The sequence below is a fragment of the Rhamphochromis longiceps genome, linkage group LG14 (genome assembly GCF_057381845.1).
Source record: "Rhamphochromis longiceps isolate RC_006_pf linkage group LG14, R_longiceps_female_GT1.1, whole genome shotgun sequence".
In the NCBI taxonomy this organism is placed as follows: Eukaryota; Metazoa; Chordata; class Actinopteri; order Cichliformes; family Cichlidae; genus Rhamphochromis; species Rhamphochromis longiceps.
Window position 1 is genome coordinate 27991200 of NC_140570.1, and position 14919 is coordinate 28006118.

Sequence of the window (14919 nt, forward strand, 5' to 3'; positions counted from 1 at the left end):
AAGGCCAAAATCGGTCTGATCACCAAATCGGTCGCACGACTCAGAAATCGTCTCAAAATGGGCCAAAAATCGCACAGTGTGAGCCCAGCATTAGAGCAGCAACGTTTGTTCGCTCAGAGAAAGAAAAATAGGCTGCAAAAGCACAGGGAGGAATGGGAAAAGGAAAACACCTGGCTGGAAAAAGTTAATATGGGCATGTGCAGTGAATATCAGCGCTATGTGGCCAGAAGTGTGATAATATAACTTATTTTGTGTAATAAACAACTGCAAGGATAGATGATTACAACAAATAGATGACTAATACATAAAAGTAATACATAGATGAATAATGATGATGAGTTAAGATGCGTAATCATGGGAACAAGCGGGTTTACAAACAGGAGCAGCTGATTAGCATTAGAAAAGCTGAAATAATACCTCAACTGAAGCCAATTGTACTAAATGCACTATATGTGCACAGTTACAAGAATATTTTTCTTTCTATTGTTTTCTATTAATTTATATAATTTTAAGTTAAGCAGGACAGAGTTCTTTTAAAGAAAGATTTACTTATATTCTCAAAAGTTAAGCATGACAGGCTTCTGTTTAACCCTTTAAGACCTACCATAGAACCAAGTCCGCCAGAGCTTATATTATATTTTTACATGCTGTGGAGCCATTTTTGGGAGCATTTCAAGTTGCTATACATCAATACAACCATTATAGCCCAAACTTTAATAATATGTCTGCATTAGGTGCATAGTAATTACATAAATTGCAAAAAAGTGCAATAAACTACAAAAAAATTGAAAATCGTTTTTGTTTTTTTAACATATATTTCTAGTTAGAGAAATTTAAGAGGCTCATCCCTCAAAACTGTAAATACAAAAAAGTTGCACAAACTAGTTTCCCACCACAGGAAATTTATTTTGAGTGTCTTCATAGTTTTATTTTTGAAATACACCAATTTTTATACACTGCAGGAAAAACGAAAATAAATATTATAATGCAAATTTGCAAAATAACAGCATATGCATCAAAATAAACTATTTCCAGCAGTGCAATATGAGTCCTAAGCATCCCAGAAACGACACAGAAAGTCATAAACTCAAACATAACTTTTTAAAACACAAGTATAGGCTCATAAGGCCCCGATCGTAAAAAAAACTACATTTCCGCAAAATGACGTCACTTCCGGTTTTGGGCAAGACATGGCGGACATGCGATAGTTCGCGCTGATGGACGTAGGAAGTGTTACAAACGGCTGATCAGATCGGCAAAGCGTGTTTCTGGAATATTATGTTTTTATTGCTGCAAGTGCTTTTTATGCAGTTTTTACAAAGCTATATGTGGAAGGAAACCGTGACCTAGGACAAGCTGATGGCATAAGATGTAAGTACAACTCCTCCGGTTTCATATGCAAAAAAAATTATTGCGCTAGCTTACGTGGTTGCAGAGCTACCGGGATTTAAAAATAGTTACGCAAAATGGAGCGTGCCCGCTCCGATCGGCTGTAAAGGGTTAAGAAAGAGACCTGTTTTACTGTGTTAATGTTTTCATTTTGAGCTAAAAATAAATGGCTAAATGATCATTTGTTTCCCATGTGTTCATATCACAAAGAATATGCATCTGCTTAAATCAACTTCAAGTCAAATGGTTAAAAAAATAATTTCACACACAAAAAAAGAGCTACCACACTGGGAAGGGTGAAGACAACTGGGTTGCCCGGCCCTGGCCACGAGGTGTCCCTTATTTATTTTTCAGGGAGTTGGCAACCCTACTTATCTTCTACGCTTGCACGTGTATTCTCTGTCAAACTCACGTCTCTCTCCCTCGCCCTCTCGTCTGGTATTGTCGTTGTTTGGTTCTGCGTTTGTGTATGTGGTGCGTGTGTTGCGTGCGGATGAGAGGAGGAAGAGGAGGTGCGCGAGGTTGCCCGCCATGTACCGCCCGGGACCGGAGGTCACCGTCGACGAGAGACTGGTGCCGTTCAGAGGTACGTGGTGTGTGTGTGTTGCGTGCGGATGAGAGGAGGAAGAGGAGCAGGAACGACGACAACACTAGCTTTCTGCTATTGTCGTTGTCGGGTTCTGCATTTGTGCTTTTACGTGACCTTATCTTCCACGCTTGCACGTGTGTTCTCTCTCAAACTCACGTCTCTCTCCCTCTCTCTCCCACTCTCCCTCGCCCTCTCGTCTGGTATTGTCATTGTTGGATTCTGCGTTTGTGCTTTTGCGTGACTTTATCTTCCATGCTTGCAAGTGTGTTCTCTTTCAAACTCACGTCTCTCTCTCCCTCGCCATCAGGAAGGTGTCTGTTCAGACAGTACATGCCCAGCAAACCAGCCAGGTACGGGATCAAGATATGGGTGGCATGCGATGCGTGTTCCAGCTACACGTGGAAGATGCAAGTCTACACCGGCAAACCCGGCAAGCCAGACAAGCGCGGCCCTCCCGAAAAGCACCTGTCCACTTGAGTGGTCGTGGACCTCACCGAGGGATTGACGCCGGGACGCAACGTCACATGCGACAACTTTTTCACCTCGCGCGAGCTTGCCGACAGGCTCCATCGCGAAAGAGGCCACACCACGTGCTGGGCACTCTGCGATCAAACAGACCCGAGATCCCCAGAGAGCTGCGCTGCGTCAAGGGCAGGGCCGTGGGCTCCGTCGAATCCGTAGTACTTGGTGGCTCCGTGGGACGAGGAGGAGGAGGAAGAGGGCCCGACACGATCATCCTCTCCTACGTGGCCAAGAAGAACAAGAACGTGCTGCTCCTCACCACAGCTACTCGCTACCAACACCACCACCACTCCGGCCCCAGCCTAGCCGCCGCATCAGCAGCAGCAGCAGCAGCAACAGCAGCAGAAGCAGCGGCGGCAGTGCAAAACCGCCCTTGGTGCTGCATTACAACCGCACCAAGGGAGGCGTCGACAACCTGGACAAGGTCGTGAGCACGTACAGCTACAGGAGAAAGACCTGCAGGTGGTCGACGTCGCGGCCTACAACGCGTTCGTGTTTTGGAGGGAAATTCACCCTGACTGGATGGCGGGCAAGCTCAACAAACGACGGCTCTTCCTCGAGCGACTGGGCAAAGCGCTCGCGCTCCCCATGCTCGAAGCCAGGGCGTTAGCGCGAGGAGGAGGAGGAGGAGGAGTTCTTTGCAAAACTTGTGCATATGGTTTTAAAATTGACAATTTATATTTGCATTTAAAGATATGAAATATGATTCAATAAACATGTTTGTAGTTGTTACAGTAAAAAATACAACTTTTTCTACTCAGACTTTATGTGTTTTCTTTGATTTTAGATTAATTGTGTTAATACAGTATGTCAAAATCAAAACATAACTGTAAATTCAGAAATGTGAGGTTGTGCTGAAAAGGATGATACCAAACAAGGCAAAGTAAATAGTATTTAAAGGTGAAATGTAGAGGAACCATCAAAAGTAGTCTAAAATGGCCAATTATACCCTGGAACCCAGAGGGTTAAACATTTTTTTTAAAGTAATGCAAGAGTTACTTTTCAAGTAATTAATTACTTTTAGAATCTTTTAACTCAGTTACTAACTCACTTACTTTTTTGAAGAAGTAACTAGTAACTATAATTAATTACTTTTTCAAAGTAACTTGCCCAACACTGCTCGTAACACTGTGGTACAAAGAACTGAAGAAGTTTCATCTAATATTAAGAGTTAACAGTTGGATGCAAAAGGAGTGGATTTTGACTTTTTTTCGATAGCTTGCGACAAAAGCACAGATGCATCTGACAACTCTCAATTACTGATTGTTTTTGGAAGAGTGGACAATAAAATGAAGATGAGTGAAGAGCTACTTGAACTCCAGAGCCTTAAGGACCAAAAAAGAGGAACATTTGCTGCTGTTTGTTCCGCTGTAGATGACATAAAACTACCATGGAATAAAGTCACTATTATTATTAATATTAATAATATTATTATTACGGATGGCGCACCTGCCATGGCTGGTGAGAGAAATTGTTTGCTTAATCAGGTGGTGACTTCCAACTTGCATTGGAGTGGTTTGCAGCCAAGTGTGAAAATCAGCACCCCCAAGTCAGAGACCATAGTTCTCAGCCGGAAAAGGCGGAATGCCAACTCCATCTGAGACAAATTACTAACCCAATTGAAGGGATTTAAATGTCTTAGGGTCTTGTTCACGAGTTTGGGGAAAGTGGAGCATGAGATTCACTGACGGATTTGGGAAACATGAGCAATGATACAGGCACTGTACAGTCTGAGCTAGGTTTTTAATTTACAGGTCAATTTAGATTACAACTATTCAACTGTGGCCACGAACTCTGGGTAGTGATCAAATAAGTAATTTTTTGTCCCTCTCTTTTAAATCAAATATGGACTGGAGTTTTTAATATGATGCTGTTGTACATTCCACGTTAACTTTACTGTACATGAATAATGTTATGTTATTTTTGCTATTTTTCTTTTGTGACACTTGATATAATAATGGATTGGATTTATATAACGCTTTTCAAGGCACCCAAAGCGCTTTACAATACCACTATTCATTCACTCTCACATTTACACACTGGTGGAGGCAAGCTACATTTGTAGCTACAGCTGCCCTGGGGCAGACTGACAGAAACGAGGCTGCCGTATCGCGCCATCGGCCCCTCTGGCCAACACCAGTAGGCGGTAGGGTAAAGTGTCTTGCTCAAGGACACAACGACCAGGACAGAGAGCCCAGGGATTGAACCAGCGACCTTCCGGTTACAGATGCGCTTCCCAACCCCCTGAGCCACAGTCGCCCCACACAGAAACACCTGTTACTCTGACAATTCTTCAGTGAGTTATTACTGATGACTAATTTACTCCCAGAGTGTTTCCTGAGTTTGCCTGGATACAAAGCAATCTCAAATGAAAAGTATACTCCGCCTTCTTCCCTGATGCAAGATTAAACAACACAGTAAGTCAATAAAAGGGAATGGCAAAGAATAAAACCTAATAACTGATCTCAACAATTCAGAAAGCTGTCATGTGCTTATCTTTGCAAAACAATTTAGTCGTGGTTGTTTTGCTGTGTTCCTATGTTTTTTCGACTCGATCCACTCCTCAGTTTTCTTTGTCCTGTCAGCTGCAGGGACAGTTTCATCTAAATGAGATGCACAAAACTGGAGATGTGGTTCTGGGTGGACTGTTTCAAGTCCATTTCTTTTCAAGTGTTCCTGATCTGTCTTTTACCTCGCTGCCACAACAGCCTACTTGCCATGGGTAACAAGGACAGTGAAAAAGCATGAAAAAAATAGAATAAAAAAACTGTCAAACTTAGTGCCAGTATAAATATGTATTTTGTATCTGAAATAACTAAACAATGCGTCTTCTTTTTCATTTTTTTCTTAATATATGTCTTTAATTGTTATTCAGTATCCTTAATTGTTTATAATATTTCTACTTTTGCAACTTTTTCAAAAGGCACTCGTTTACTTGTAATTTCAAACCTGTGTTGTATTATATATATTAGTAATTAAAATTTTCTTGTCTTAGTGTGTATGTCCTAGGATTTAAGTCCGCACAGACCATGGCATTTGCTATTGATGAGATCAATAGAAACTCAAACCTGCTACCAAATGTGACTCTGGGATACACTCTTTATGATAACTGCCTTGAACTTGGAATTGGATTCCGTGGAGCATTGTCATTAGCCAGTGGTCAAGAGGATCAAATTGTAGTAGATGATACATGTGTTGGAAATCCTCCAGTCATAGGGGTTGTGGGTGATTCGACCTCTACAAATTCTATTGCAATCTCCAACGTCTTAGGCTTGTACAGAGTACCTATGGTAAGTTTTCTGCTTGACCATGTAACAGTTTTCTTGGATTAATTTGATTTAATTAAAAATGTAAAACCATTTTATGAAAACAAAACTAATACTAATAATGCAGTCATGATGACAAAGTTAAGATATCTCTACATGGATAGCTCCTGAATATACAGTCTGTGTCTTTCACAGGTGAGTTATTATGCCACATGTTCCTGCCTGAGTGACCGTCAAAAGTATCCATCCTTCTTTAGAACGATCCCAAGTGATGCTTTCCAGGTGAAAATTTGTCATCAAAATTAAAATGGAAACGCAAAAGTATGTTTCAATATCTGTGTAAAAGAAGAACAAAGAAAGATATGAAAATATTAGAAATAATAATATACTTAGTTTTGAGAATTGTGCTCTATTTTGTTTCTGTATTGTGTCAAAGAATAAAGCTAAATTGCAATTATATTTAAAGTTTTTCTTTTCTTTTCAATGCACTTACACTTTAATCTGTATTCACTTAGGTACGTGCAATGATCCAGATTCTAAAGCATTTTGGCTGGACTTGGGCAGGTCTGCTCGTCACTGATGATGATTATGGACTTCATGCAGCCAGATTCTTTCAGTCTGAGCTGAGTGTGTCTGGTGAAGGTTGCCTGGCCTACACTGAGGTTTTGCCCTGGGACAAAGACACAGATGAACTCAGGAGGATTGTTGATGTGATGAAGACCTCTACAGCTCGAGTTGTCATTGTCTTTGAACATCCTAGTCGCATAATACACCTTATAGATGAGGTTTCACTTTAAAACACTTTAATGATTAGTAGTTACAGAGGTCTTCATAATTATATTGTGTAAAACACGTATTACGTATCATTGTCAGTACAGAAATGAGTACAAAAATATAATAATTCAGAAACTGTTTCAGTAAAGAAGTTGGAGGCTCAGTATTACTTCATAGATTTGGTCTAATTTAATTCACAGGTAGTAAGGCAAAATGTGACAGGTCTACAGTGGATAGCCAGCGTGGCCTTGACAGAATCTGTTGTGCTCCAAACACCTCACTTTATGCCATACCTGGGTGGTATACTTGGTATCACCATTCGTCAAGGAGAGATACCAGGGCTCAGGGATTTTCTGTTGCAAATACATCCTGATCTACATCACAACAGTAGCTACGGAAATAGCTTGGTGAGACTTGAACATTTTTACTGTGTGTCACAACAATTATATATTTTCATAATGTGTAATAAACATTTTTCAAAATATTTCAGGTGAATCAGTTTTGGGAATTTACATTTCAGTGCAGATTTGCTCCAGCTCCAGCAGGCTGGCTGGAAGGTGGAGGTGCACAATGCACTGGACAGGAAGATCTAGGAAATGTGGACAATGAGTACTTGGACATTTCCAACCTACGAACTGAGTATAATGTGTACAAAGCTGTTTATGCACTGGCATATTCCCTTGATGACATGCTGCGGTGCAAGCCAGGAAGAGGGCCTTTCAGTGGGAACAGCTGTGCCTCTTTGCAGTCACTGGAGCCATGGCAGGTGTGTTATCATTGTACACTCCACCTTTGAACACATTGTTTTTGCATGCTTTCAGAATTTCTGAAAAGGGATTTGCCATACTTGTGAGCAAAAGTAGTCATTTAAGTCATGGAGGTCATTAACTTTTATACAGGATTATTAGTAATGTGCCTTGGTTGATTGAGACTTAGATATAAATGACTTTATATATGTAGGTACCATAGATATAATATTATATTTGATTACTGAACTGAAAAATTGCCACTGTTTGCACTGTAAAGTTACTGGAGCCATGGCAGATGTGATATCATTTTACACTCCATCTATGAATAAATCATTGGTTCTATAATTATTTTTTGAGCAAAAAGTAATTTACTTATTATACATTCCTTTTAAACAGCTTGTTTATTACATGGAAAGAGTGAACTTCACCACTCCATTTGGCGATCAAGTGTCATTTGACGAGAATGGTGATGTGGTACCAATTTATGATGTTATTAATGCGTTGTGGCTCCCTGATGGAAGCACTAAAATTCAGAAAGTGGGTGAGGTTAAAAGGACAGCTTTAAAAGGTGAAGAACTCATACTTGATGAAGGCAAAATCTTCTGGAACTTTGAATCCAAACAGGTTAGATATGTTTTTATTTGACAAGTACCTTTTATGACATTTACAGTATATAGAATTGTAGCAGGCAATAAATATTTATTTTTTTATGTCCAATAGCCACCTCGATCAGTATGCAGTGAGAGTTGTCCTCCTGGTACCCACATGGTGAGAAGGAAGAGAGAGCCCGAATGCTGTTTTGACTGCATCCCCTGTTCTGAGGGAAAGATCACTAACAAGAGCAGTAGGTCTTTGTCTTTCTGTATGACATATTTGATTTAATTTCTGTGAAATATAGTATGCATTTCACCATCAACCCTTCTTTGTCAGACTCCTTGGAGTGCACCAGTTGTCCAGAGGATTTTTGGTCAAACCCACAGCGTGACCACTGTGTTCTTAGGAAAACAGAGTTTCTCTCTTATCATGACCCTTTGGGTATTTGTTTGACAGCAATCTCCTTACTGGGAACATTTATATGTGCTGTTGTTCTGGGGATCTTTATCTACCATCGCACAACACCTATAGTACGTGCCAACAATTCAGAACTTAGTTTCCAGCTATTGTTGTCACTTAAGTTGTGTTTCCTGTGTTCACTTTTGTTCATTGGACGACCCAGGATGTGGACATGCCAACTCAGGCATGCAGCATTTGGGATCAGCTTTGTGCTGTGTGTCTCATGTATCCTGGTAAAAACCATGGTTGTTCTGGCTGTGTTCAAAGCCTCCAAGCCAGGAGGGGGAGCCAGTCTGAAGTGGTTTGGTGCTATGCAGCAGAGAGGAACAGTTCTGTTTCTTACATCTATTCAGGCAGCCATCTGCACTACCTGGCTTGTCTCTTCCTCTCCAACTCCACATAAAAACACCCAATACCACAATGACAAGATAGTGTATGAGTGTTCAGTTGGGTCCACTGTTGGTTTTGCAGTGTTATTGGGCTATATTGGCATACTGGCTTTCCTCAGTTTTCTAATTGCATTCCTGGTGAGGAATCTCCCTGATAGTTTTAATGAGGCCAAGCTCATCACATTCAGCATGCTGATCTTCTGTGCTGTGTGGGTGGCCTTTGTTCCTGCTTATATCAGCTCACCAGGAAATCTTGCAGATGCAGTGGAGGTGTTTGCCATTCTTGCTTCAAGTTTTGGACTCTTGATCACACTGTTTGGACCCAAATGTTACATAATCCTGTTGAGACCAGAGATGAACACAAAGAAAGCTGTTATGGGCCGTGGGATTGTGTCATAAAATTTTCAGTTCAAGTCAAAAAAAAAAAATTATTTGCACTCTATTGACCGAAAATTAAATAAACAATTAAAATGAACAAATGTTAAATATTAAAGACAGTTATTTAGTCGGTTTTTTTGTTGTTGTTCTTTTAAAATGCAGTTTACATACAAAACAACCAGACTTTTCAAAGAGAAGCATTGACTTTGTTACACTGCACTGTAAAATTTACCTATTACGGAAATTAAATATAATTGAAACTCTTTTAATAAACTACGCTTTCAACTTGAATTCATTTAGCAGTTCTAATATATATTTTTGCATATTTGGTCTGTCTTGAACTGATCATGATCAAAACCATGCTGATCATTTCAAGAAAACAACTAATACTGTCACGGTTTGCGGGGCAAAAGGGCGGCAGTTCTGGTGCAGGTGAGTGTTTATTTATAATAGTGGGTCAATACGAACAGCAAGGGTGGCAAAACATGAAACTAGAAACCTAAACTGGGTAAACTAATAAGACAAACCAGAAACGAAGATGCAGGGAGGTCCGGGGAAATACATACGGAGAGACGCAGGGAGACCGAGGGGAAACAACACAGACGAACCAGCAATTACTATGACAGAAGACACAACTTAAATACACTCAGAGAACACAGGGAGATTACATACAGGTGGGAACACAGCTGGGAGTGATTAACATGACGAGACTAGGGAGGCAAAATGAAAACACTCACATAAGACACAGACCTTCACAATAAAACAGGAACTTACACATGAAAGGACACAAACTAAGAAACGCGGACTAGATACAGGAACATACGGGCACAGAACAGAGTAAACACTAACCAGAGGAAGAACAGAACCAAAATCACGAAGAGAAAACCCAAAACGCTGGGTCAAAAGGACCCAGGATCATGACAAATACAGGTTTCCATTTCAAAATGTGCTACAATCAATACTTAACTATAGTGACAATTCCAGGCTCCCAGAGACACAAGGCTCTCCAACAGTTACCTAGAAGGTCTCTCCAAACAGACTGTAAGAAGCGTGTCATCCAGAGTTTATCTCCCATTGAGAACTGGGAGTAGTGCAAGATGGCGGCGCGCACAGATGCAGCAGCTCTATGCTCTCCACTTAGGTGCTTTTCTTTTTCTTTTTTCCACATTTCTTTTTCTTTTGTTTTTCTTACTGTAAAGCCAAATTTACCTACCGCCATCTGGAATTATGCAACATTCGATGCAACAGCCAGATCCCCATTACCAGTGATTATCAGAGGATGCACAACATACTCCTGGAGATAGTGAGAAAATTCGGTGCTCTGTGGATTCTTATTGGGTCTGCCAAGAAATGCATGTGGCGGAAGGAACGCAAACAAAAGCAGGAGTGCCGGACGGGACTGCTAGCTACGATAAAGAAGCAGCCTTTCAAACTACAGCTCCCGAGCATCTTCCTGACCAACGCACGGTTGGTCATCAAAAAAATAGACGAACTGAACCTACTTCTCACAGCACAGCAACTTCTACGCAACTGTTGTGTCCTGGTTGTCACAGAGACATGGCTACGATAGGGAATCCCCGACGCCTCGATGCAGCTATCAGGTCACACAATGCACCGCAGTGACAGAAAGACTACAGCGGGGAAAAGCCAAGGAGGAGGATTGTGCATTTACACACATAACAACTGGTGCACAAACACTAAGATCATCACCACAGTCTGCTCCCCAGACATAGAGGCAATGTCTGTCATGTGCAGACCCTTCTACTTGCCCAGAGAACTGCCTGCAGTCCTAATAACAGCAGTCCACTTACCACCAGACGCTAAAGCTAGCTCAGCCCTTGCCTACCTGCACGACACAATCTCCAAAAAGAAATGGGAATATCCAGAGGGAGTATCATTGCAGGGGATTTCAACAAAGCATGCTTAAGAACTGTGCCTAAATTTGTTCGACATGTGAAATGCCCTACGAGAGGGAATAACACCTTGGACCATGTTTACTCAAATATTAAGCAAGCCTTCAGATCTTTTCCCCTCCCCCACCTGAGTATGTCCGACCACCTCTCTCTGCTCATCGTCCTGGCATACACACCACTCAGGAAAAGAACAAAGCCCACCATCAGAACCATTAGCACCTTTTCTGAGGAAGCTCGTGCTCAATTGCAGGACTCTTTTGCCCTCACAGAGTGGAGTGTCTTTGAACATGATGGCCTAGAGACTCACACATCTGGGTTACATCACGCACTGCATGGACACTGTCACCACGGAAAAGGTCTACCCCAACCGTAAACTCTGGATGACAAGTACGGTTCAGGCATTGTTAAAGGCACGCAGCTCGCCATACAAATCTGGGGGCCAGGACATGTACAGCAGAGCAAGAGCAGACCTTAAAAAAGGCATCAGAGCAGCAAAACTGGACTTCTCAAACAAGCTATCAGATCACCTCTCTGATAACAACTCCAGAAAGGTATGAGAGGGCCTGAAACACATCACCAATTACAAGTGCAATGGGAAAAACACAGATAACATGGACATCTCATTAGCAGAGGAACTTAACCACTCCTTTGCCTGCTTCGAGAAAGCTGCAGTCACCCCCACCATGCACACCACCCTGCCCACAGCCTCCTCTGAGCACAGCCCTCACACATTTAGCCTCCAAGAACACCAGGTTCGCAATGTGTTCAGCGCAGTTAATCAAAGGAAAGCTGCTGGCCCTGACGGAATACCTGGTAGAGTGCTCAAAGCCTGCGCTGTCCAGCTGCCTCCTCAGTTCACCAGACTATTCAACCTCTCCCTGTCACATGCCACTGTCCCTGCCCTCCACTCCGCTCTCCATCACCTGGAGAATCCTGGGACATCAGTAAGGATGCTCTTCATTGACTTCAGCTCGGCCTTCAATACCATCATCCCAGACATTCTTATAGCCAAGCTGGTAAACTTGGACTCTCCCCCCCCCATATGTGTATGGAACTTTCCCACAGACTGTTCACAATCAGTCATGGTTGGCAACCAGAGATCATCCACCCTGTCACTCAGCACTGGCTCACTACAGGGATGTGTGCTGAGTCCACTCCTACACACCATCTACACTAATGACTGCACCCCCATGCACCCCTGCAACATCATCTTCAGCTTCTTCCCGTGGGCTGTCAGAACTCGTAATGCAAACTAAGAATGTGAACAGACTTCTCCCATACAACCATTCTGCTATTGATCAACTATGTTGCTGCCATCCCATGTTCAGTATCTCAGTCTTTCATTGTTCTGTGCAATATTTTTGGCCCATGTGCAATATTTTTGGTCTTGGTGGAATTACCATCCCCACCCTAAATGACCTTAGCCCCTCCACCCTTATTTATTTATTTATTATATTATATTATATTATATTATATAATATAACAGCCCTTGTATATGGCCCCACAATGTTTCTGTTTCAATGTTTCTACACATACACCATGTATATAGTTTACTCACATAAATGTATACATATATATTGCTTTTTTCCCCCTTGTTGTATATTGTTTTCTTTACTTTTGCACCTTTGTGGTCCAGCTACCCAATTTCACTGCGCAAGAAACTGCACAATGACAATAAATGCTCTAAGTCTAGGTCTAAGAATCAGAATATTTTATTAATTCCTAAGGTAATTATGTCCGATGCAATTGCTCCAAGACAATAACAGTAACAGACTAAACTATTTAAACAATACAATATGTTACAGATTTTACAAATTTAACCCTTTAAAACCAGTCAGAGCGGGCACACTCCGTTTTGCGCAACTATTTTTAAATCCCTGTAGAACTGCAACCACGTGAGCTAGCGCAATAATTTTTTTTGCATATGAAACCAGAGGAGTTGTACTTACATCTTATGTCATCAGCTTGTCCTAGGTCACAGTTTCCTTCCACATATAGCTTTGCAAAAATTGCATAAAAAGCACAGCAACAAAAACATAATATTTCAGAAACATGCTTTGCTAATCTGACCAGCTGTTCATAACACTTCCTACGTTGGAATATACGTCAGCGCGAACTATCGCATGTCCGCCATTACCTGCCCGAAACTGGAAGTGATGTCATTTTTGTGCAAAATTTAGTTTTTTACCTTCAGGGTCTTATAATCCTATACTGGTGTTTTTAAAAGTCATGTTTGACTTTATGCTTTTCTGTATAGTTTCTGGGATGCTTAGAACTCAAGTTGCACTGCTGGAAATGCACATGCTGTTTTTTTGTTTGTTTGTTTGTTTTGCAAATTTGCATTGTAGTATTTATTTTCGTTTTTCCTGCAGTATATAAAAATTGGTGTATCTCAAAAGTAAAACTGTGAAGAAACTCAAAATAAATTTCCTGTTGTTGCAAACTATTTTGTGCAACTTTTTTGTACTTACAGTTTTGAGGGATAAACCTCTTAAATTTTTCTAACTAGAAATATATGTAAAAAACAAAACAAAAACGATTTTCAATTTTTTTGTAGTTTATTGCACTTTTTTGCAATTTGTGTAGTTATTATGCACTTAATGAATACATATTATTAAAGTTTGGGCTATAATGGTTGTATTGATGTATAGCAAATGTTCCCAAAAATGGCACTACAGCATGTAAAAATATAAAGATAAGCTTTGGCAGACTTGGTTCTATGGTAGGTCTTAAAGGGTTAAGAAATAGCACTAATATATACAAATCAATCAAATATGAATATCAAGAATTTACAGAGGTGCTTATAAATAAATATCAAGAATACTGAAATGAATATTACGGAGTAGAAAAGAGCATCCACAAAAAGGGTGTAACTATTGCAGTGTTTACAGTGTATTAGATGGAGGAGTTGTACAGGGAGATGGCCATGGGCAGGAATGACTTCCTGTGTCGTTCAGTAGCTATGGTCATAGTATGTATGGTGGCTCCGTAAATGCTAAAGAGGTAAGTATTATTTCTCAGTTGCAGTGAATTAAAAGAAGAAAATAAACAGTAGAAAGAAAAAGAGCGATAACAATTTAACATAAACCAGTGACACACTCCGGGCCTGACCAACCCTGGCAGGGCTCCTTGGATGAGGGTGTAGGGATAATGACCAAAACACCCAATGAATCCAAGGTCCACCACTGACTAAGTGTCCCAATTTTTAATATGATAATTTAGATCAGATCTTTAATCCATAAACCCAACCTAAGAAGAAAAAAATGGCAGATTAGCTTGGGTAAAAGACCGACAGTTGAGGCACACAACGATGTGTGCTGCTGACAAAGTTTCTGGGTTGCTTTTCCTCATAACAGCCATCCTTCAAGATTCTCCCCATTTAAAGCAAAGCATTATCAGGAACTGTAGCATCTAGTACTCTTACTGAATCAGTAGAGAGGTCTATTAATACATGCTGATTGAGAAAAGTGACTGAAAAGTAAGTACTAAATGCATCATGGAAACCCCCCAGCAGTCTACACCTATTGCAGCATAACTAAGGGAGGATTCAGGGTCACCTGATCCAGCCTTAACTACAGTGGGGCAAAAAAGTATTTAGTCAGCCACCGATTGTGCAAGTTCCCCCACTTAAAATGATGACAGAGGTCAGTAATTTGCACCAGAGGTACACTTCAACTGTGAGAGACAGAATGTGAAAAAAAAATCCATGAATTCACATGGTAGGATTTGTAAAGAATTTGTTCGTAAATTAGGATGGAAAATAAGTATTTGGTCACCTCAAACAAGGAAAATCTCTTGCTCTCACAGACCTGTAACGTCTTCTGTAAGAAGCTTTTCTGTCCCCCACTCGTTACCTGTATGAATGGCACCTGTTTGAACTCATCATCTGTATAAAAG

General features: G+C 40.9%; 1 protein-coding gene across 1 annotated transcript; it reads left to right on the forward strand.

Moving 5' to 3' along the window:
• Nucleotides 1-5112: 5112 nt before the first annotated feature.
• On the forward strand, nucleotides 5113-9130 carry LOC146654294 (extracellular calcium-sensing receptor-like). Its single transcript, XM_085429319.1, has 9 exons — nucleotides 5113-5222; nucleotides 5496-5790; nucleotides 5962-6048; nucleotides 6282-6551; nucleotides 6741-6947; nucleotides 7031-7306; nucleotides 7686-7913; nucleotides 8010-8133; nucleotides 8220-9130. Exons 1-9 carry the CDS (start codon nucleotides 5113-5115, stop codon nucleotides 9128-9130), a joined length of 2508 nt encoding a protein of 835 aa, XP_085285445.1.
• The last annotated feature ends 5789 nt before the right edge of the window (nucleotides 9131-14919 follow it).

Excerpts from the sequence above, each read along its gene's own strand:
- LOC146654294 (XM_085429319.1), top strand. The coding sequence starts at position 5,113 with ATGCACAAAACTGGAGATGTGGTTCTGGGTGGACTGTTTCAAGTCCAT. Across the intron at positions 5,223-5,495 it reads CAACAGCCTACTTGCCATGG|TGTGTATGTCCTAGGATTTA; the intron begins GTAACAAGGACA and ends TTCTTGTCTTAG. Across the intron at positions 5,791-5,961 it reads GCTTGTACAGAGTACCTATG|GTGAGTTATTATGCCACATG; the intron begins GTAAGTTTTCTG and ends TGTCTTTCACAG.